This window comes from Ixodes scapularis, unplaced genomic scaffold (genome assembly GCF_016920785.2).
Source record: "Ixodes scapularis isolate PalLabHiFi unplaced genomic scaffold, ASM1692078v2 PGA_scaffold1__304_contigs__length_218370807, whole genome shotgun sequence".
Lineage (NCBI taxonomy): Eukaryota > Metazoa > Arthropoda > Arachnida > Ixodida > Ixodidae > Ixodes > Ixodes scapularis.
Window position 1 is genome coordinate 45,801,625 of NW_024609846.1, and position 23,911 is coordinate 45,825,535.

The window sequence follows — 23,911 nt, forward strand, 5'->3', positions numbered from 1 at the left end:
TTTTTTTTCAAGGGGGGGGGGGGGTACATACAACGCTTTAAAAACAAGCACAAACCTGATAAAAGTTTTGATCAACGCCTCCTTTGTCCCTCAGGTTTTCCCTGTGGTACGCTTGATGATGCGCTAACCATGTTTCCAGTGCGCCTTACTTTTTTTTAGTATTTCTCTAGCTTTGCCGTCTTTTTCGAAAGTGAGTTGCATAATCATGATGTTGTCCTCTGCTTTAAGTAGGGGTCCGTGTAATGTTAATCCGAATTTTGTGTCGCTGTCTTTGTTCCGCCTTCTGTGGTTTGAGATGATCATGTAATTTGTTTCATCGACCGATAGTTTAAACCCCGCTTCCTGGATGAATGTTAGTGTAATGTCGAGCGCTTTTTGCACGGTGGCCTGCTGGGCCTCCAACGGCATTTTGGTAGCCCAGAAAGTCACGTCGTCTACGTAGATTGTAAATCCTAGGTCTTGTACCTCTTGGAGACGGAACGAGGGTTCGGAGAGGGACATATGTTGAAGATAGTTGGGGACAATACAGCTCCTTGTGGGACCCTTGTAGAAATGGGTGTGAGTGCGCCCTTGGTATTTCTATACTATGACTCGAAGGCTTCGTAGGGCGAGGAATAAATGAATAGAATACAGAAGCCGGACACCCAGGTCTATGCGTTCCCCGGCCTTTATGACTCTGTGGTGTGGGACGGTGTCGAAAGCGTTCTTTACGTCAGCCAGGACCACGCTGCGTGTCTGGAATTCGGGTGGCTTCACGAGATGATGGTTAATGAAGGTCAGGCCGTCTTGGGTAGATGAGTTTGGTCGGAATACCGTCTGCACGGGATGTAGTTCGTTCCGTGTCTCGAGGATCCATGTAAGGATCCTCGAGGAAATACACTGGCGCCACCTACCGGTCCCGTATATTTTCTATTTCCTTTGCGTATCATTATTTTTTTTTTTGACTTAGAAAAAAAAACAAAAAACAAAAAAAAAAAAACTTGCCGATGTCATAAACGATCATTTCTCATAGGTTAAGTACGCACATTGGACGTTGCAAATACCGCAAAACCTTCGCTCTTGTAAAATGTAGTTCCAGGGTCACCGCATAGATGGCGTCACCCTGTCAGCGTGTTAAGTGGGTTTTCTCGTCGTAAGGGAGTTTAAAACGTTTTAAGGCTCTGGGTCGTAATGAGTCGCAAGTGTGTGAACGGTACTTAAGTCTCTTCTTAGAGGGATGGATACGAACCTTTCTTTAGACACGCCCTAAACAGTGTTTTCGGTTAAACGAGTGGCGGACATAGGGGGGTCGATATGTGCGCAGTAATTTCCCGCGTGAGCCTCAACCCACGGTAAAGATATTGCGGCGTTCATGACCGAGTGGGCAGCGCACGCGGCTCACGACGCTAATGGACATGGGCTTCAACCCCGCTAGTCAAGTTAATAGACAGTTTTAGTGGATCGTACGCTAAAGCCTTGCGTACGCAATAAAATTGCGGGTCGGGAGTTCGCGTGCGCAAAACGCAATAGAAGAGCTAGCGTATTGCGTACGTACGCAACGCTGGGGATTTTGCGTGGCGGGCTAGCGGGCTCTGCGGGACGTTCTCGAGAGATCTCGGACCCAACGAGAGCGCCAGTTTCAAGATGGCGGTTACCTCGAGTGGCGCAGCAAAGGCGACGTGGTGTTTTCGAAGATCTGTGTTACGCGAAATTGCGTGGTGTTTAGCTCGGCAATTCTTTCCGGGACCTACGGCGGTCGAATCAAATCGCCGTGCAGCTGAAGGAGTGCACAGTGAAAATGTTCGCCGCTTGGAATGTGCGTCAACGCTGCGATCTGCTCAACGCTAAGCCTATTCGCACAGTTCATCACCGACGGACGAGCGACTCTAAAAGAAATCGCCGAAGTTCTCGCTATGTACTGGACATCAGTAGGTCATGAATTTCATTCCACGATAGCATTGATAAAAGGTGCCGTTTCAAAGGGAAGATTGACGGAAGCTCCGTGATCGAATTTGGCTACGCACTCTTAAAGGGGTCATGAAACGATTTTCCTACTTCTTCCTCCTTAGCTTTAATCCTCAACTCAAATGCGAATTGTGAAATCACGTGGTCGTGACATTCCTTTGGCACCGATGCGATGACTCATAGCTTCCACCGTGCTTTTTATGCACACCATAGAACTTGTCATTCCCCAGTGATGATAAGTTCCGTCTGGGCACTCATTGGCCACGAACGCGAATCCAAATATTCGTCGACGGATTGATTGTTGACGAGCGCATACGTCCGAGTGACGCAGTTCTCGTGTCCAATGCGTGAGCTGGATTCTGCTGACGTCAGTTTGGCGCCGGTGACGCGCTTTTGGAACCGCGGATGTATCATAGTGAAAAGGCGGAGAGCTTTTGAAGGTAAGAAGGTACAAAATAGTCCGCTATATTTTCAAATGTTCGTACCGAAAAGCTGGCTTTTGACTTTCTAGCCTCTTCCTTTTGGCCAACTAAACGATATGCGATTTGTAAAGTCCCAATTTAAAATCATTCATCCCAACCCAAAATTCGTTTCATGGCCACTTTAAGCCTGGTTCAGACAGTTGCGTTTGACTGCGTTGCGGCAGCGAGAAACCAGGACATCCCTGCTACTTATATCGCGTGCTAAGATGATTCTTTGAATTGGATTGCACGCTTCACACAAAGCACAGATGTGCCGGTGACTCGCTTTCGGTTCTCGACGCAACGCAGTCAAACAAACGCACTCAAACGCAAGCGTCTGAACCGGCCTTTACTCGTAGCCTCTGTACCCCGCAGAAAAGCGCGCTTGACGAGGCCGCTGCGGCTTAGTTTAATTTGAAATAAAATCATTGGACACGTTTTCATTTTCAATATTTCTTTCCAGGAGCATGGTTGCGCTATAAGCACGCGGAATTCTGCAGCTCTAGCAAATCTAACCAAGATCATGCGCGGTGTTCACTCGAAAACGTAACGCACAGCTAAATTCGGTCCGAGCAGGTCATTTTTAGCGTACGCTATACTATTGCGTATTGCGTACGTAAGAGCCAGCAACGCTATACTAAAACTGTTTATTATTTCACTAGTCCGTGCGTTTTTGAAAAGTTTCAGAGCGTTCTCGTCACCTATTGTATGTTCTGGATTGAAACCTTCGTGAACATAATGCCTGCATAAAAACAGCCGTAGTGCGCTGCACCGAGGTTGGTCTCACGCTAGCGCTCAAACCTGCTGTCCCGACGCCAGCAATGCACGCGACCCCACCTGTTGTATTTTTGTTTCAAGCACAAGTTCAGCGCGCTAAATAACTTTAGTTTTCTTAGTTCTCCGCAGTTTCTTCACTATCTTTTTGCGACAGCATAAAAGGGAACAAATATGAGGTGGGCGATCATTCGGGATGTATGCAGGAGCAGAGCACGTGCCTCGCGTGCGGAATAGCGGACGGTAAATCACGAAGCTAACACTGTATACGCTTACATGCGCCGAAACAGAAAAAAAAAGTCGAGGACGACCGAGGTAAACAAATATTGATTGATCGCTGCGTTTCACGAACACTCGGTATTCTCTCACGGTCTTGTGTTGTTTTCGCACTTTTTTTTTTCGCGCTGACATAGAATGAGAAATGGAAAGAAGAGAAGATTGAGAGCGATCGCGGAGGTGTGTTTTCTTTTTGTGCTCCGGCGGTCGATGCAAAAATGCCGGAACCCTTTTTCTGCACTCTATATATCGGTCTGTCTTGGTTTTCGCTCGAGTTCCTCTCCTCGAATTGATTTTCTTTTTATTGAGATATTTTCTGACGGAATATATTAGATGGAGCTATGAAGTAGAAGGTGCAAAATGGGGCCTTCCTTTTTTATGTTCTAAGATACCGAGATGACATCAGAGTGCTTTCATGTGATATACACTGGTCGATACGGTTAGTGCGAATTCGAAATGGGCATTTTTAACAATTTAAATTTCATGGGATAGTTACGAGCAATGGCGTCACTAAGGGGCGAGGGGGGGGGGGGGGGGGGGCGGACTGTCCCGGGCGCAGCGCTCAGGGGGGAGCGGCTGGGCAGTGAAAGAAGGGGGGGGGGGGGGTGCTGTCACGACGGATGCCGCTGACCCCACTGACGCTATGGTGTCGAGCCCTATTTCTTCCACCGAAAGCTCTGTAGAAAAGTTTTATGTAATTGTTTAAGCAATACTATGGCCCGTTAACACCCAAGTTGGGGTGGGGTAAAGGTTTTAACAAACACAAAATTAATAGCGAAGAAACAAGACTACACACAGTGTTGAAAAAAAAAAGCAGGTTAAACGAGTTAAATAAGAACTATACCGGCATTCAAACAAAAAGGGGGCAAATCAAGTAAAACACATACAAACATTAATGCAAAAGGGTCGCAAATAGAGTAAAGTATACAAGGTTGTCGAAAGAAATCCATAAAAGTCACCATATTCAGGAGAACCAACAAAGGCAAACATAAAATAAATATCTACTGTTCCCTGTGCTTTGCTCGGTCTGCCGTAACGTCTTTCTGGCTGACAGATTATCAGAAAGTCTATGACAATGCTGCCAATTTGTGTCTTCTTGTAGACCACGCAATGACTTTCTTAGGCGAACTTCCGGCGCGAAGCGATTCAAATATTGCTGCACTTCGGTCGTATTCCCTGTTTATTTTTGAGAAATGTCGCGAACTGTTTATCCTGCGATGGTTCGCTGTCAAATCACGTGGCCACAGGAGCACAATACGGCCGGTTAGCTTCACTGCATTGTTGAGAGACTAAATCTGGAAAAAGTCCGGATTTATTTCAATGACCCTGTACGGACATTCAATTAAAAATCACCATATATATAATAGTTATGCATATGCATATGATGTAGCCCCCATAATACATAGGTGTTATGGTGGCTACACCAAATAACTTAATAAAATGGAGCATCCTTCCAGACACGATTTGTTACGTATGTAATCTTGAAGATAACTTAACTGCTCGTAGTTTCTTCGTCTGACTGGAACAAAACAAGCTCCTTGTTCTGTTCCAGCAATTGTCAGGTCTCCGCCAAGCCTCCCTCTTGGGACAACTTTTATTTCTTATCTTAATTAATAATGTTGAAAAGTGTGTTGGCCTTGACATGCGTTTTTATGCCTACGATTGCATCTTGTTTAGCGAAGTTAAAACGTTAATGATGAACGATTAATTAACAGCGCTCTGGAAAGGCTGTCTGAGTGGTGCACGACATGGCAATTGCCCTTCAATGTTCGAAAATTGTGCGCAAATGACATTATCCAGGAAGCTTTCGCCGCTCAGTTTTTCCTGTCATATTAATAACAACCCTTTGCAAAGTTTCTCCGCGTACAAAACACACTGGAAGACACAAGAAGACAGCGTGAACCAAAACATCGACTGAATGCACTAGGAAGCCTTGAAGACGTTCAACTTCCGGGACAAGCATCGAACTACCGGAGCTTCCTCAGTTCTTTTGCAACGTGCATTCCGCACCATCAAGATTGCCAGTCTTAGCAGCCTGTAATTGTAAGCTCGTTCTGAGCATGCGCTCTTAACATCGCCCTCAAACATGGCGTCCAGTGAATACCCCCTATAGAAGAGATCACAGGTTCACGCTTATAACTGTGTCGCGTACTGTACTTCAGGCGTGAAGTCCCGCGTACATTTGCCGAGGTGAACTATCGCCCTACTTTTTCTGCGCGCGGAGGCGGTGCATTCCGCCCATGACTCTTCGCATTGTCATCAGCTGCGTCAGCCGGAGTCGCACCGACAACATCCGGCAAGAGCGGTTTGTCTATTGAGCACGGACGTTCGAGGGTATCTTCTCGGATACAGACACATGAACGCTGGAAGCAAGAATGTGACAGACAAATACACGGAATCACCTGGACGGGCAAACTTAACAAGTGGAAAAGCTGAATGTAGCCGAAGATTTCCCGCCGTTAGAAATAAGACCACAGTCTTTGCGTCCATCGATGACGAAGTTACTGGCCGCCTAGGAACTGACCGCTTCAGCGATAAGTGTGCGTTTGTGCGCACCAGCTGTGGCCACTGAACGTGTGCAGGAACGCCCCCACCCCCTTCCCGTTGCATGACATAAAACAAATGAACATCAGCACTGTTGTGTTAAATGCCACCGCTTTTGACGTAACGTCTGAGGTGCGCGTTCATTGACATCAACTCTCTTGCCGTATCGTACTGACATCAGGATCATAAAACGGACCGACTTGAGTTGGCAACGTTGCTTTACTGTTGGAGCCACCAAATCACAAATAAACACACAAAGAAACACTCTAAAGGCAGCGATTGGTAGATTCTGCCTTTAGACCTCGGCAGTTACACACATAATAAAAAAACGTTATCTGATTAGTCTTAATAAAATAATTGGGCACACTAAACAGTCTCCTGCATTTTTGTAAGATGATTGCTTACAACTTACAGTAAATTTCGCTCCCGCAGAGCGCTCCGTTTTGTTGTTTTTTGTTTAGTATGGTGCAAGTTGTTTGGGATACCCTGTAGACATTACCGGTTTCTAGAACTAACCACTGTGCAAAAAGACGCCTCTCTATGTCTAAATGCACCACACATTAGAAAAAAAAAAAAGAAAACTACGAATTGTTGCACGTTTAGTTTCCTCCCAATCGTAGAGTTAGCAGTCCGGACCACAGGCGAAAGTTTCAGAACTTATCGGTGCCCATTTCAAAAGTTACAATAAACGATTGCGTAGCGATTTTCAACGACGAAATGGCCACCAGCAGACCCTGTGAATACACGGAGAGGAATGACAAAAATCTTTTACAAATCGCTCACAACTTTTGAAATAGATGAGGGTTTTGAAACCTTGGAGTCTGGTTCGGACCGCTACCGCCATATTTGGGTGGTTGTATACCTACCGTGCACGTCTAGAATCGACAGGGTGTCCAGCACGGGCCGGAAGACGCTGTAGTGAAGCGTCGAGATCTCGTTGGAGTGCAGGTACAGCCACTCCAGTGAGTGCAGCCGGTCGAAGGCCCCCGGATCGATGGACTGCACCCTGCGAAGTCAGTGTGCAGGCTATTGTTGAGCACGTCGAGTAGCCTCGAAGACACGGACACGAGAAGAAAACGTGGTGTGAAATAATTCGGCCCTGCCACTCCGCAGTCAGTGGCGCAGTCCCGCTGCTCGCATGTATATCAAACAAAAGACACGGTGTTCCCCGCACACATGATGACAGAATTCTCCGAGGACGCGCCTCAGGCATTTTCGAAGCGCGTTTCCTTCCTGCATATGTGTGCTTCAAACATTTCTGCATGCATCTGTTGTATGACCAATGCCCTTATGTGACCAATGTTTGCTTCGAACATGTCTGCAGCTAGTTGTTGTATGGCCAACGTGAGAGGACTGTGACACGAGGAATTGATACACGCCCCGAACTGTGTTTGTAAACTGTCTTCTGTATTATCCTATATATTAGCAGCGTAACGCCGGCTTTACGTTTCAAATTCTGGCCAGTAAAAACTAGCGACAAAGACCAAATGAACAAACAAACGTCTGCAGTGAAGACAAAGGCATGTGCACGACCACGTGGCCTTAGAAAGTGCCTCTCATGCACGAGTAGTTGTACAAACAAAATCATACTGCTCAGTTAGGCTCACGCGCCTATGCCTTTGTCTTCACTACAGACATTTGTGAGATGGCGCTTGTTTATGACATCCCGCTCAGCCAACACGCTTGTCCTGTACATAGCTTGCAAGTGCCGCCATAGCTGGGTACTGACGGTAATTTCTTTTTCACAGGTTTTCTTCAATCTACGACTTCTGCGTTGTGAAACCAGCGAGGCGACCCGAACGTTTGCAGCGCATAAAATACTTCCATGGCCGTGAATGACGTTACATGCAAGCTATGCTTCCACTGACGTCACGCCAGCGGCCATTGTGAAGGACCTTGTACGGCATAGATTTCACACCACCGAATTTGTCTCAGCAGGAACAAGAAATGATGATCGTTGGTACGGTGCGATGACGTCATGGGCAAGCCATGGATACACCAACCGACACCAATTCAACTCTGCTACGTCACGCCGCGGTAGTGGCGCTTCGGGCGCACTTCCGGTCTTGGGGGTGTGGGCGGGAGTTGCCATGTGGAACAAGCATTCCTCTGTTGTCTAAGAAATACAGACTAAAACTTGCCTTTTCTTTGAAACGATGTGATTGGGGCTCTACGAATAGAGCCGGGAAAGGTGTGAAGATAATTTTTTGATGTGTTTTTTGCTTGCTCGGTTCGTTCGAAAACGTGGATAGGTGCCGTGAAAACGGAAAACCAGACACCATCGGACCCCGATTGCCTATGCGGGCAGTACTTTGGGTTGAATTTACGAATACTTGTGCACGTCAGATCTTCCAACATAAACACGGGAAAACCGTCAAGTTGTCCGGACCGCCCGCGGACCACGTTCAGTGCGTCTTCACAGTCGAACGGCCATTTGATCTTTCAGACTCGTTTGCTCCTTCAAACTCGTCTTCTTGTTCAAGGGGTCGCCACCTTGTTCAAATTGTCGTCTGCTCGTTCAAACGAAAGCGGCCCGTAGATCAAACGCTGACCCGGTAGTTGCGATAAAAGGTAAGTGCAGACCTCAAAAGACTTATTTTAAAGGTTGTTTAAAAAATATTGGGTTGTATATGTATGTTTATACAGACTAGAACTTAGTCTGCCCCAACGGGCGACGAGTCACCCGGCTGTAGATGAGCAATTTAGCTAGTGCAGTACAACCGCTAGCTTGGGGTCTTTAACGTGCACCACGCAGTAGTGTTACACGACCGCACGCCGTTACGATGCTCATCCAGATCGAAACCGGCAGGGCTGGAGATGGAACCAAGGATCCTGTGTTCTGCAGCGCGAGCTTTCGCTCCACGTGCAATCCCCCTTAAAGGTTGTTTAAGCTAAGTATGCTCGCTGTAAACAGCACATACAAGGAGATGTTGAACAGTGCTTGTAACCATGCAGTGGCAATCACCAATTTGTTTTTGCCTGATTCACATGGTCCGATTCTGCTTGCGATTTTCAATATCGACGTCGAACATCGCAGCTACCGTCCACGCTTTTCCAGTCCGAGCTACGTCGCGACTGAAGATAGCGAGCAGAATCTCATCGTATGAATCAGGCTTTCGCGTCTATTCCGCGGCGTTAAAGCGGAATGAATCGCCGCACGTCGCAATATTTACACGCAGTTTTGCGGTGTAACGAGCATTGTTAATTTCGCTCAGGCCACTAAAGTAGTAAGACATTGCTAAGAAGATGTAGTATCAACAATTCCAACTTGAAGTTGAGCACGGGGTCTAACAGTGATGCCGACAGCAACAGATTCGAATAGTTTGTGGACGCGGAAAGGCGCGCTTTTTGCTTCCATCACATCGCGCATACGCGGCACCGGTGGCGTGCTGCTAGTAGCGCTGCGGTTTGTCTTGTAAACCCGAGTTGGTGTACACACGCTTTCAGAGCTTTTCACTCGAGCGAAAAATGCCGAGTCAAAGGACTGTGGACGCATTCGCGGTGTCTGATGTCTCGCGGCAGACAGCTACTGTGCGCGCCTGAAACGCGTCCCACAACCCAGTACGTAAACATGGTATAGCGCACAGAAGGAGCGACTGTTGGAGTGGTCTATACTTTTTTTTTTCATTATGCGGAGAGCAAATGGTCTGCTTCTTGCGCAGGAGCTGCTAGGACGTCAGAAACACGCCGAGCTCTGATTGGCTCTCATGGAAGGATAAAGGGTAGACCCCAAAGCAAGCTGCCTTGAGGTCTACCTACCATCCTTCATTCAGAACCAATCAGATCTGGGCGTTCTGACGTCACCACAACCCCTGCAAAAGAAGCAGACGAACTTAAAACTGAAAAAGAGCAATGAATTATTAGAAACAAACAGCACAGACCTAACACGGCAGGTCGCTAAACTCGAGCAGTACTCACGTCTCAACAACGTTGAGATCGGTGGCGTGCCCAACAACCCGACCGAAAATCTCGGAGAGCTTCTAACGCACATTGGTAACCACATCAACCGTCCCATCACTAAAACTGACATCGACATCGTGCACCGGATTCCCACCTCAAGTCAACCAAACGCTCACAACATAATCGCGAGATTCATCTCGAGGGATCATAAGAATGATTTCCAAAAGAAGGCACGCCGCGCTCGCATCACAAGCAAAGATTCGAACCTACAAGAGGAACCGCGTCAAATCTTTTTTAATGATCACCTTTCTCCTCTAAACAAAAAACTGTTCTCTGCGGCACTGCGCCTAAAGAAAGACAAGGAATGGATGCACCTGTGGACCAATGTGTTATTAAAGCCAGAAAAAGCAATGGGAGCTCAGTTCACAAGATCGTGTCTAAGGATGATTTGAGCGTCTTCGTATAGCTTCGAAATCTTTCTGTGTCGCCCTTCGGTTCTCACTTTTTCTATTCCTTATGAACGTATCCTTGTTTGAACCAGACCTATTTTCCAGACAGACATCCACTTCATCAGAGTTATCGGTGCTCCATCTGAACATCAGAAGCTTACGTAGTCATTATGACGATCTGATTTGCTTATTATCTACCCTAAAACATGAGTTTCACTTGGTCGCCCTTACTGAAACATGGATCAGCAATAAAACGAATAACAACTTCAATACCCCTGGCTATCAGGTAATATATGGTCATCGCGAAATACAAGAAATAACGTTTCCGTCTAAATCGCACGGGGAAGTTGCTCTTTACATAAAAAATACGCTTACTTTCAGACTTCGAGAGGACATTCATATATCATCTAATCTTTGTGAATCACTATTTATAGAAATTCCGCCAAATCCGAAATCACCTAGTGTAGTTCCCGATAAAACAAAAAATACACTCATTGGCGTCATTTACCGTTCACCAAATAATGCAGTTGAGCACTTCTTAGGCAGCTTAAATGAAACCCTCAAAAACTTTTCTCAAATTAATTCGAATGTCATCATTATGGGCGACATAAACATTGACCCTTCTGCTGATTCATCCGTCACTTACAAATACCTAGATACACTAGCCGTCTACGGACTACAACCATGCATAACAACAACTCCCCGCTTTAGCGACACAAAACGCAGCACTTTGGATCACATAATTACGTCTTGTCATCCAACAGACTTCACAATTGGCACTATTGCAAGTGACATAACCGACCATACACTCATTTTCGCTGTTTCTAATAGACATAAGGTGTCACAATCGATAACACAAACTACTCAAATATACGATTACGACGTAATAATAAATACATTAAACACGAAGTCATGGGAGAGCGTATACCAGGCGCCCACGGCAGACCTAAAACTAGACAACTTTTTAGAAACACTAAAATCTTCCATTCAAATAGGTACGAAAACCAAAACCCTATCCCGCAGATCAGTCAGAAAGAGCCCCTGGTTAACATACGGACTACAGCGATCTATCAATCACAAAAACAATATGTATAAAAAACTAAAACGCAATCCATTTAATCTACGCCTTCAATCTAAATACAAATTGTATAATGTGTGTTTAAAGAAATTAGTTAACGCAGCTAAACAGCAGTATTTTTTAGTAAACTTTCTAGCGCCATCCCGTTTTTTATAACGCGAGCGATGTTTTGGGACATTCGTTTTCAGGGTATGTGAAGCAGACGACACGGACGACGATCGCGTTCCCCGCGCCTGCAGCTCTTGCGGAGTGATACGCGATACCGATACGCGACCGGCCCATCCGGTCATCTTGGCGAGTCGGCGAGCTCTCGTTTGAAAGCGGGGGGACGGCGTTTTCGTCAGCCGCTACGTCGTTTACCGCATTAAATTTTGCATGCGCGTAGAAAGAGGCCCGTGAAAATGACAGGCTGTAGTGTTACCAAGTGCACAAATCGTGCAGACAGTGGCAAGAGCTTGTACCGGATTCCGACGGCGAGACACGATTGAGACGCCGCCTCGTCTGGCTTTTTCGTATGGGAAGGAAATCATTTTTAATTATTGTCTGCCCTTTTACAATACCCCAAAAGATTTCTGCAGGCAGTTGTGTGGATAAACATGTTTTGGAGACTGTTAGGGCTGTGCCTGTTCGCAATTTCTTCAAGGAACATGTCGGGGGTAGTAAAACAGTTTAATAGGTTCAGCAAAATGTTCAAAATAGAAGAGAAAGCGAGATTTAGGTTGGTGTCACACACTGAAAGTAGACAGAACTCTATCGCCCTATTCTCGGGGCGGAATATACTGGTCAATAGGAAAACAGTCAATCTCGGCATCATTCTGGTCCCTGCAACGAATTGGACTGCGTTTTTAAAGACTTATCCACAACAAAAGTGGAACGTCGGTAGACTTTTTTATATTAGGCAATTTGCACCTTGCGGCATCTCCCAAAGTTTGGAGCACCGTCTAACATTTATTATTCGCGAACCCCTAATGTTTGCGATTCAAGCGGATTCAAAATTTAGCCCAACTTGAAAGCATGCGAAAATTCCGGCCTCCAAGAGTTCTCAATCCGGGCGTCTCGAATTCGTGAAATGGCAAAAACTTTGGATAAAGAAAAAAAAAAAAAAGTTGTACACTATTTTAGCGTGAAAGCTCGATATTCCTCAAATTCGCATATAATTGGAACGCACGAAGGTAAAGCACTGTTCCGTCTACACAATATCAAATAAAATGTCTGCTGAAAAGAAAAAAAAAAGTCAGGATGAGCAGCGGCACTTGCTCTTCTTGCGATCGCTTGAAGGGAAAGGTCCTCCAAAAGATGGGCAGACAGCGAGCTCACGACGCTATCTGCGTCCCAACAACAGCGATTTGACGACTTCACTTCACACACGACCAGTGGGACCCGCGGGTGCGTACGCGGGTACGCTTTTTGCGAGAGGGAGACAGGAAACGACGGGACAACGATCACGGCGCATGCGCGGCTCGTCGCCGCACGCCGCACTATTTTCCTTCCGCAGCGCGCCGCAGCACGCCGCCTCGCGTCTGCGCCGTCTTGCCCCTGCAAAAACCGACCGTGGCTTCCCGCAGTGCTTGGCTCCAGAATGGCAGCATTGCGGTACTCTGCTCCGCAAGCGGAGCATTTGCAGTTACTCTAGGTTCCCCTAGCGTTCCTGTATAGGCTCCCTACGGGAGCCAGAGTTGCGCGTTCATCTCCGTAGCGCCGTCTTTCCTGCACGGCATGTTGATCCCGCTTGTCACGTGACTGAATTTGGCCAATAGCAACGCCGCGCGTTCGAGGCGCGCGGCGCGTTCAAAAGCAGGAGAACGTACACCCTCCGGCAATATGAAGGTGAACACCTTACCTGGTTTCTTGCCTGTTTTACGGCTCCCTAAACCTATATTAACTCTCAACATCTCAAATGGTACGTGGCTTGTGGTCTAAACTTTGCGTTCTAGCCCTCTTCTTGAACAGAGCTTGTTCCAAAACTTCCAGGAGCGTCATAAACAAGAAGAGGACTGTTCACCTTCATATCGCTCACGGGTGTACGCCGGGGCGCGTGCAACGTCTACTTTCCTGCACGGCACTTGATCCGGCTCCTCACGTGATCAGATCTCGGCGAATAGCGGCGCGGCGGCAGGTGGAAAATAGACGCGCAACTCTGGCTCCTGTAGGGGGCCTATACAGGAACTCTAGGTTCCCCGAAAAACGGCTCTTTGATGCTCTGTTCTACCCTACCAAATCCATACGCTCCAAATCTGCGACCGGGCACTCTATGGCTCCGTTGTCGAACTGCCAGGCTTTGTGAGTATAGAGGAGGCTGTGGTTCTGGATCCGAGTCAAAAGAGCGGCCATCGAATCGGTTCTGGTGCACAGGCTCACACGATCATGGCACCGCGCTCCGTTGCGCAGGTGCGATCTGGAGAGAAATCCACTCGGGGTTTATAACTTGTTTTTGGAATCGTTAACGCACCGCAACGAAAACGGATTCCTTTTTTTAGGTCATACGAATATTTAAAATATAGGGGGCTAACTATATTATATAAACAATTTAAAATTTCTCGATTTCTTTTTATTTAAATAGCCGAATTATATTCTAATTATTTATCTTCAAACTAATTAGTGGTTATATGTGCTCAAAGCTTACTTCTCCGGAATATAAGGTTAGCAATAAAAACCAAAACAAATGTAAAAAAAAAAAAATTTATACAAGCAAAAACACGCAAGAACAAAACAAACAAAAAAAAAACAGTTCATACTGCAAAAAGAGCAACACAAGAAAGAACGCAATAATATATATATATATATATTGTGGGAACCATTGGGTTCCCTCTATCCCTATCTAGGCCTAGCTTCAAGCAGGCCGTGGGAGTCGTCGTCACCAATGGCGTCGGCCTCCCGGATACAAGGAACCACGAGGCCGAATTCCCCGAAGGGGCCGGTTCTCCCTTGCCCTTTTGGGTGAACGCGCCATCGGCACACCCTTGGGAGTGATTATGGACGCGTCCCGTTTTCGAGTGACCTTCTACCGGCCTCCCCGGGCGCGTCTATTTCCCGCAGGCTACATAAGCCGGCCACCCACCTGTGGCCGGGGCTCTTGGTTAGGGGGGGCTACGCTCGACGGAGTATTCATCGTTATTTTACTGCTCCCCCTTCTCCGTGATCCTGCCAGTTCCGGCAGCGCGGACCTTTCTCCTGGTGATCCTGTCAATTAAGGCAGCGCCAACCTCATTTCTCTTTTGTTCCGCCTACGGGCGCAAAGCGTGTGGCGTAAGCCCAATAAACACGTTTCTACGGTATCCCTGTGTTTGGTGTGGTCTCCCGTCCACCGGAGCCTAACGGCAGTCAACGGACGGACCCGGCCGTAGCCGCCATAGCAGCGAACTACGGAGTGGGTGTTGCCTCACAGCGATCAGCAAGGTAAGTCGAAACCTACTTTATTGCATCCGACGAGTTACGGAGTGGGTATTTGCCTCACTGAGGACTTTGGGGTAAACTAGAATCCCACATCTGGCGCCCCAACGTGCGGCCCGTCCGGTGTCTGCAAACAAAGCAGCACGTTCGCAATGACAGCGAACCAGGCCAATTTCCGGCCTTGGACTTCGTGGACGGAGGGAGAGGCGAACGCCCGAAACCCGACGCCACCCAACGGCTTAGTGGCCACGTCAGCCACGCACGGACACAATGCAGTGTCTTTTGAGCCGAGCTCGCTTCTAAGCGGAGGCGACCCAACATGTCCGGAATGCGCCCGAGGCATCCCCCTCCGCGACGCGCCAGCCCACTCTGCTGAGCGAAGCGCACCTGCGCTTGTCGAGGTCAACCCCGCGCTCGCACAAAGCGCGGCGACGCAACAGGCAAATATAGCCTCGTACTGCGATGACCTTCTGACCACGGACTGGCCTGCAGCTTCCCCACAAACGGAAGACACTGCCGCCGTCTGTGAGCAATGGCCCAGCTCAGCGGCTTTATGCGCAACAGGACACACGGCGGCACACAGCCAGTGTACAGCTCGCCAGCCGAAAGCGTATCTCATCAAAGAGAAAATGCGCTAAACTCGTTCCAGCCACTGCTAGATAACGCAGCACGAGTTATCGAGAGTCTGACGGGAGCGTTGCAAGCAGCGACGAGGCCCCTGCCGCCCACGCGGCCACCGGTCAGAATCCCTATCCCGACATACCGAGGATACGGAGACCGAGTGAGCGCCACGGACTTCCTCGAGGACCTGAAAAGTTATCAACAGGCCATGGGAATGTCGGACAACGAGATACTGGAACGAATCCTGCCAATCTCGTTGGTGGACCAAGCAGCGCGATGGTTCCGTCTAATCGGAAACCAGCTGCTGACTATCGAGCAGTTCCGAAAGGCTTTTCGCCAGGAATTCCTCCCCGCTGACTACGAGCGCAGGATGAGGAGAGAGCTCGAGCAACGGACCCAGCACCCAGACGAGTCACTGTTGGAGTTCGTAAGGGCGATGCAAGAGCTCTTCGAGCTAGCAGAACCCTCCGCGCCACATGCAGAGCGGGTAGAGCGCGTCATTCGACAGGCGCACCCGACTTTTGCGGCGTACCTCCGAGGCAGTCGCTTCCGCGACCTGAACGAACTAGCCTCGGAAGCTCGGCGGATCCAGGGAGACATTCTAGCCGCCCGAGCGTACCGACCTCCGCCGCCTGCGTCATCGGCACTTGAGCCGCGCTGCGCATGGAATGGGGAGACGGCGCCCCGAAACGGGAGGCACGAAGCCGCCCACTACGCCGACGGACCGGGTCGAAACACGTACGACATCTCAGATCGTGCGCTCGACCCATACTCTTACGAGAGGCGAACAGCAGAACCCGCGCCGCAGTGGCAAAGGCGAGATCGGAACAGACAAGAGTTACCGACGCCCCGGGAGCAAACGCGGCCAATGCGTCCAAATGCACAGGACGAAAGGCCCGGCGCGCAGCACAACGTGCGACGCGACTCGAGAAGGGTTGCGCAACCACGCTGCTTTCGCTGCAACAGCGCCGACCACCTGGTTCGACAATGCCCAGAACGGCAGAACCCCGGTTTCCAACAGTCGGGAAACGAGCAAAGCCACCGATAACCAACCCGGTGGCTCTAAACGGCACGGAGCAAGATACTCTTTTGCCGTCCGCCTACAGAATAGGCTTTCCGACAGGCACGCCAACGCCATTCATAGCGTTGACGATCGTTGGTCGGACGTTCAAGGCGCTGCTCGACACGGGCGCAAGCGCATCGCTTTTCGGTGACGAAGTGTTGACCCACCTCCGGCAAAACTCTGTCCGAATGAGGGAGGGAAGCACGACCCTTCGACTCGCGTGCGGCACCGCACATTCAAGCGGTACCGTCCGGTTGGTTGCGAGATGGGAGAATCGAGCAAGACGGCAACGCTTCGTTCATCTCCCCAGTCTTTCCGTTCCGATCATCCTGGGCAGAGATTTTCTCGCCAAAACAGGGATCGTGATCGACGTGAGTAGCGGTGGCTACCGAGAGGGCACTTTCTCTCCTCTGAAACCTTTCTGCGAACCCCCAACCCCAGAAAAACCGCTGGTTAATGGGGCAGGCAGCAGCAGCCAAAACGAGGCAACAGCCTCCCAAGGTGAACCCTCTCCGACGCAGTTGCAAGCGAGCGCCGTAGCGTCGGAGATAACGCACCCCCTGCTGACTGAGTCATGCAGCGTGTCAGGGCAAGAAAAAGCCCGTCTGTCGGCATTGTTACGACATTATGACAAGATGTTCACAGATCGACCCGGGTGCACCAATGTAGTGCGACACCGGATCGACACGGGCGATGCGCTCCCTCGGAGGCAAAACGCACGACCCGTTAGTTTGGCTAAACGAAAAGCCATTGACGTTGCACTGGATGAAATGATCGACACCGGAGTTGTCCGGCGGTCAAACAGTCCCTGGGGATTCCCCGTCGTGTTGGTCCCAAAGAAGGACGGCACTTCACGTCTGTGCATCGACTATCGCCGTCTAAATGACGTCACGCGGAAAGACGCATATCCGCTACCAAGCATTGACTCGATCCTGTCCAACCTCGGCAGCGCACGGTATTTTACAACCTTAGACGCCAGCCGAGGCTACCTCCAAGTTCAAATGGAGAGGGGTGACGAGGCGAAAACGGCCTTTGTTTGTCACCGCGGGCTTTTCGAATTCACAAGAATGCCCTTCGGTCTGTGCGGAGCTCCCATGACGTTCCAGCGGTTGATCGACCGCATACTGGGAGAAGCCAAATGGAAACATGCAATGGCCTATCTCGACGACATTGTCGTCTACTCGAACACCTTCGAAGATCATCTCAGAGACCTGAAGGATGTGTTCGACCGGCTAAAAGCCGCGGGAATCACGCTGAACCCGGAAAAGGCTCAAATAGCCGAAACCCGAATCAACTTGCTCGGCTTCACACTCGATTGCGGGCGCATTGCGCCAAACGCCGAGAAGCTAGAAGCTATCCGGGAGTTCCCCGCACCAACGGACGTAAGCTCACTCCGTCGCTATTTGGGAATGGTGAATTTTTATCGCCAATTCATCCCGAACTGCGCCTCCCTCCAAGCGCCACTAACGCGGCTACTCAGAAAAGCCGTGAGCTGGAGTTGGGGTCCCGAGCAGGAGGCAGCTTTCCGCTGTACTTCGAAAGCACTCGCGGACACCGCGGAACTAAAGCTTCCCGACTTGAACAAGCCTTTCGTGATCCAAACGGACGCGAGCAAACTGGGCTTGGGAGCGGTCCTGCTTCAAGAGCACGAAGGTGTGCTTCGTCCCGTGGCTTTCGCTAGCCGCTCGCTCGTGCCGGCAGAGGTGAACTACAGCACCTGCGAACAAGAGTGCTTGGCAATTGTATTTGCCTTAAAGCGCTTCGACATTTATGTCGACGGGACCACATTCACGATCGAAACGGATCACCAGAGCCTAATATGGCTGTCAAGACTTCGCGAACCCGCAGGGCGGTTGGCGAGATGGGCTTTGCTACTGCAAAAATACGACTATGTCGTGCGGTACCGGAAAGGCAGCACAAACGTTGTGGCCGACGCACTGTCGCGAGCCCCCGTAGACTGCGCAAACCTTTCCGCGGGGAGCCTGGCCGAGCCAACGGCTAGAGCACTGCACGGGCCCGGGCCAGCCCGAAAGCCCGAGCCCGGCCCGGCCCGCGGGCCGGGCTCGGGCCGGGTAGCACGTATTTTCTCGGGCCCGGGCCGGGCTCGGGCTTGAACAAAAAAGTTCTCGGGCCGCGCCGGCCCGGGCCGGCCCGGGCCGTGCCTGGGCAATCTTGTGCCGTAAATCATAAATTGTTGTTGATAGCAAGGATTTTGCTGATTAATCTTTTAGGTTCATTGAATACAAAAAAATCGAAGTGCAAATTCACATCAGCGTCGTTAAAAATAATAACTAAAAGACGTCTTGAAGCTAGAAAGCCTTCAAGCTTTTTCCGTGTGAGCGAGGGTTCAGTGTTATAAATTGTAAATAAAATAAAGTCCCAGTCATATGCTTGTCAACCTGTCTGATTCATCGCTCTCAAAAATATCTAGTTCACTATTAGGAAAATTTAGAAAAACGCACGCAAGCGCTTTGGGTACCGTAAAAATAGCGTTGCGATGTGAAACCTATATGGCGATGCTAATTTTAGCCTGCCCAAAGTGCTTGAGTACGTTATCCTAAGACTCCCTTATTGCACACAGCGAGACACTATATTAGCGCGAACAAGCGATCGTCGTGTTTTTATGTTTATCTCATATAATCCAAAGGCTGTTTTCAAAACTATTAGTGTCTTTAGAAGTGCTCATCCGGGCCGCAGACCTAAGTGGTATACTTTGGTGCCTACTAACACTATTTCGAAGTAAAATTCGAAAAAAGAGCCAACGTCGTGTTCGCGGTATCAGTGTCGCGCAGTGTACATAGTCCGTTTTGCGCTTGCACGTTTTGGGAACCATCTTGAAAAAAAACGTTTTAAGGGGTTAAGTAGGAATATATTAAACTTAAGCTTGCATGAAAGGGTTGTATATTTGAAGAACGCGTTGACATGTAAAGGTACTTCAGAACATATTCTTAAACAGAAAAGGTGCGCAGACCAGGCTTAGAACGATGGAGACTTTTTGCGAAGAGGTTGAGGTTGCGATGTGCAGGGCCTTATAAAAGTAGGTTGAAACGGGACGCGTTCAAACGCAAAGGGTGTTTCGGAAACTGGTTCAAATAAGAAGGGCGTTTAGGGGATGGGTCGAAACAGGACAAATTTAAACGAGAAGGGCGTTTAGGGAATGGGTCGAAACAGGACAAATTCAAACGAGAAGGGCGTTTAGGGAAATGGTCGAAACGGGACGGGTTCATATGGGAAGGGCGTTTAAAGAATGGGTCGAAACAGGACGGGTTCAAAAGGGGAGCTCGTTTCGGGAACGGGTTGGAACGGGACCGGTTCAAACGGGAATGGGTTGTTTCGGGCTACAGCCATCGGGCCGGGTCGGGCGGGGCCTAGAAATTAAAAATTCTGTCGGGCCCGGGCCGGGCCCGGGCCGTGTCTCTTCCGGGCCGGGTCGGGCCGGGCCTAGAAATTAAAAATTTTGTCGGGCTCGGGCCGGGCCCGGGCCGTGTCTCTATCGGGCCGGGTCGGGCCGGGCCTAGAAATTCCGGCCCGTGCAGTGCTCTACCAACGGCACACGCAATGCCCGGCGAAGCCGAAATTCACTCCCAAAAGGAGGCAGCACCACTGACCTCCTCGGACGAGAGCGTGAACCACGTAGACGCAGTGAGCGCAGTGGGGATCGTGTTCAGCAAAGAAGAGCTACTGAAAGCTCAGCAGAATGATCCGTTTTGTCGAAAGGTGATCGACGGACTCTCGAGTGAGTCGGACTCCGTGGAGTCGGGCGGTGCGTCCGCCGGGCGTACGACTGCTGGTATTGCAGTAAACGCCGAGTGTCGGGATGTATCTGGTACTGGTACTGACACGCTGGATCAATTTCTGCTGAACGCCGATGGGCTCCTGCTGAAGTGTATCCCATCTGAGAAGGACACAGATAATGTGTTCAAGGTGGTAGTGCCAAAAAGTCTGAGGTGCGCAGTAATGCGTTACTATCACGACTCGCACTTGGCCGGACATGCGAGCGGCTCCAAGACTTACACAAAGTTATGTCACATCGCAACCTGGCCGGGCATGAAAAGGGACGTATTCCGCTACGCCCGCACGTGCCACACTTGCCAAAGCTTCAAACCAAGAGGCGGCAAACCTCCGGGCCTAATGCAGCCGACCCAGAGCCAAGAACCATGGTCTTTGGCGGCTTGCGACGTGGTCGGCCCTTTGCCGAGGAGCCCCAAAGGACACCAATATTTGTTGGTTGTCACGGATCACTTCAGCAAATGGGTAGAACTTTTCCCACTACGAAAGCTGACAGCCCGAGCGATCATGGAGAAGCTCATGGAGGTATTCACCCGATGCGGGTTCCCGGAAGCTCTCCTAACAGATCGCGCAAGCTACTTCGTCGGGAAGGTATTTGTGGACGCTTGCAAAGCCCTGGGCATCAAGCACAAAACGACCACACCCTACCACCCACAAGCGAACATCACGGAGCGATGTAACAGAAACATCAAACCCATGCTGGCAGCATTTGCCGAAAAGCACCGCGACTGGGACGCATACATTCCTGAAATTGGGTTTGCTCTCCGTTCCACTGTCAATCGTTCGACAGGCTTCACCCCCGCCTTCCTCACATTCGGAAGAGAGTTGGCGAATCCCATGGACCGTGTCCTAAGGGCGAACGCCGGGGCAAACGACGCGCAGTCGACACAGACTGAACACGCGCGCTCGCTACAAACTCGGATAACGGAAGCCTTCTCGGAGGCCCGCCACAATCTCGGGGTAGCGCGAGCTAAACAAAAGGCTCAGTACGATCGCTCTCGCCGAGATCTCCGCTACAAAGTAGGCGATCTCGTGCTCAGACGAAATCACGTTTTGAGCGATGCCAGCAAAGGCTTTTCTGCTTCGCTGGCACCAAAGTGGCTGGGCCCGTACGAAGTGCGAGAAATACTTTCACCGCTCGTGTACAGGCTGACTGACCAAGAGTCACGAAAAGTCGGAGGGCCAGTGCATATTTGCGATCTCAAACCCTACCACAGAAGGGAAAACGAGGAGCAAAACCCAAAGCCACTCTTGCGCAAGAATGCACGCGAAACGCGAGACGACGCCAAAAACGAGGCGCCCCGCTACAATCTGCGAACTCGGAGAAACTAATATCCGGAGTTTCGCAAAGGCAGTCCCGATAAGTGGCGAAATGTCACACTAAGAGAAGTGCAAGGGCAAAGAATGCACCAGCTGCCTTCGCGAACGCGTCAGCCACCATTGTTGGCAAGCCGTGACCTAAATACAAGGCCACCTCAACGTTCGCTCCCGGGTCATCCCGTACGGGGATTCCCCTACATACGGCATCTGAGGGAAAGGGTATGCGTAACGCCCATTGGTCAGTTACTGCCGCCCAGGCTCACGTGTGTCACTACGTCATCGTAGGGGCACGGCGAGAGCAGTTGTCACAAGCGGTGAGACCGTGATGTCATTCTGCCGCAGTAGGACTCCACTGTAACATCCACGAAGAGGATCTCCAGCCAGGACGGTGCTTCGGGCCGTTCGGGGGCTGCGCCAGCCTGTTTCCTGGCTCCGGGGTTTTTGACGGCGTTCTTGGTCCACGGGTGCTGGCGATTCCTCGAGCAGCCCCGCGACGCCAGCGGACCAGGGGACCGAACCAGCGGCCCGCCGGCTACGCGCGCCACCGGGACCGACGGCTGCGCGGGGTCCTGCCCGCCCTTCGACTTCGGGACCCGCGCGGCGACGGACAACACTCTGTCCAGGGGCCGGCTGTTCCCGTCCAAAGGGCTCCACGAACCACCTCCACGACGGTGAGCGAACGCCGGGAACGTCGCAGCAGAACGTATTTGTGAACCCCGGCATGTGGGGGTAGGCACCGGACGCGGTCGTTTTTTTTTAGTTATTTTTGTTTTTAAGAGCCGGTAGGACATTTTGTTTTATTCAAGTCCTACCTAAGCCTTAAGAAGGGGGGAGTGTGGGAACCATTGGGTTCCCTCTATCCCTATCTAGGCCTAGCTTCAAGCAGGCCGTGGGAGTCGTCGTCACCAATGGCGTCGGCCTCCCGGATACAAGGAACCACGAGGCCGAATTCCCCGAAGGGGCCGGTTCTCCCTTGCCCTTTTGGGTGAACGCGCCATCGGCACACCCTTGGGAGTGATTATGGACGCGTCCCGTTTTCGAGTGACCTTCTACCGGCCTCCCCGGGCGCGTCTATTTCCCGCAGGCTACATAAGCCGGCCACCCACCTGTGGCCGGGGCTCTTGGTTAGGGGGGGCTACGCTCGACGGAGTATTCATCGTTATTTTACTGCTCCCCCTTCTCCGTGATCCTGCCAGTTCCGGCAGCGCGGACCTTTCTCCTGGTGATCCTGTCAATTAAGGCAGCGCCAACCTCATTTCTCTTTTGTTCCGCCTACGGGCGCAAAGCGTGTGGCGTAAGCCCAATAAACACGTTTCTACGGTATCCCTGTGTTTGGTGTGGTCTCCCGTCCACCGGAGCCTAACGGCAGTCAACGGACGGACCCGGCCGTAGCCGCCATAGCAGCGAACTACGGAGTGGGTGTTGCCTCACAGCGATCAGCAAGGTAAGTCGAAACCTACTTTATTGCATCCGACGAGTTACGGAGTGGGTATTTGCCTCACTGAGGACTTTGGGGTAAACTAGAATCCCACAATATATATATATATATATATTGGAGTATAACCCACAGCACAGGTTGTGCTGTGGGTTGAAATCCACGATTTCAACAAGATGTTCACAACAAACATTTTATGTCATCTTCATTCAGAAAAGACGCTGCTATACCTTGCCTCATCCTAAAGGCCAAAGCCACGGGCCGCCAGGTCCAATCACGTTTCACGGTAAACTATGACATGCTTAACATTAATTAGAGGCGGACGAATCATGCTCCGAATCAAAAAGTGCGGCATCATTTTTATAGCTTCGAGACTGCAAAGAGCCTATATGTCGTGACTTCCTTTGCAATGTAAAATTGATGTATCATTCAGTGCTCTTCGGTTCTCGAGCCACTGTACGCCCGTCTCTATTAGTGATCCGAGACGCGGGCACCGATGCGTGCATCGATGGGAAATACGACGCAACCTCTAAGTGACTCATGATTGGAGACGGCGGTCCGTAGCTTTTGCTTCTAGTCCATCGTAGGGTGAGACGGAGTACAGGTCGTTTCCTTGCAAATCGAACACACTAGTCGGGGTGGGTGTTTTGATTTTTTCTCAATTAAATATATATAATAGCCCATGTATAAAAAAAACTGTTTAAAAACACTTTGTGTTTCACGGTAAAAGTTTAGGTGGAACGAAGTTAAAACCAAATTTTGCGTTTTGATTTTTGTACGAAGTTGCGTTACTTGTTATGCATACTGAAAAGATTGAAATATTTATAGAATATTTTTGTTTAAATCTATTGCATGCCGAGTGTTTTT

At 50.0% G+C, this 23,911-nt stretch overlaps 1 protein-coding gene across 1 annotated transcript in view; it reads right to left on the bottom strand.

The window, feature by feature from the left end:
- LOC8052214 (chondroadherin-like protein) overlaps positions 1 to 23,911 on the bottom strand; it is a 192,470-nt gene that overhangs the window by 15,137 nt on the left and 153,422 nt on the right. The window contains exon 6 of the mRNA XM_042290151.1: positions 6,866 to 7,005. Within this exon, the coding sequence (XP_042146085.1) occupies positions 6,866 to 7,005 (140 nt within the window). The remainder of the gene's footprint in view (positions 1 to 6,865; positions 7,006 to 23,911) is intronic.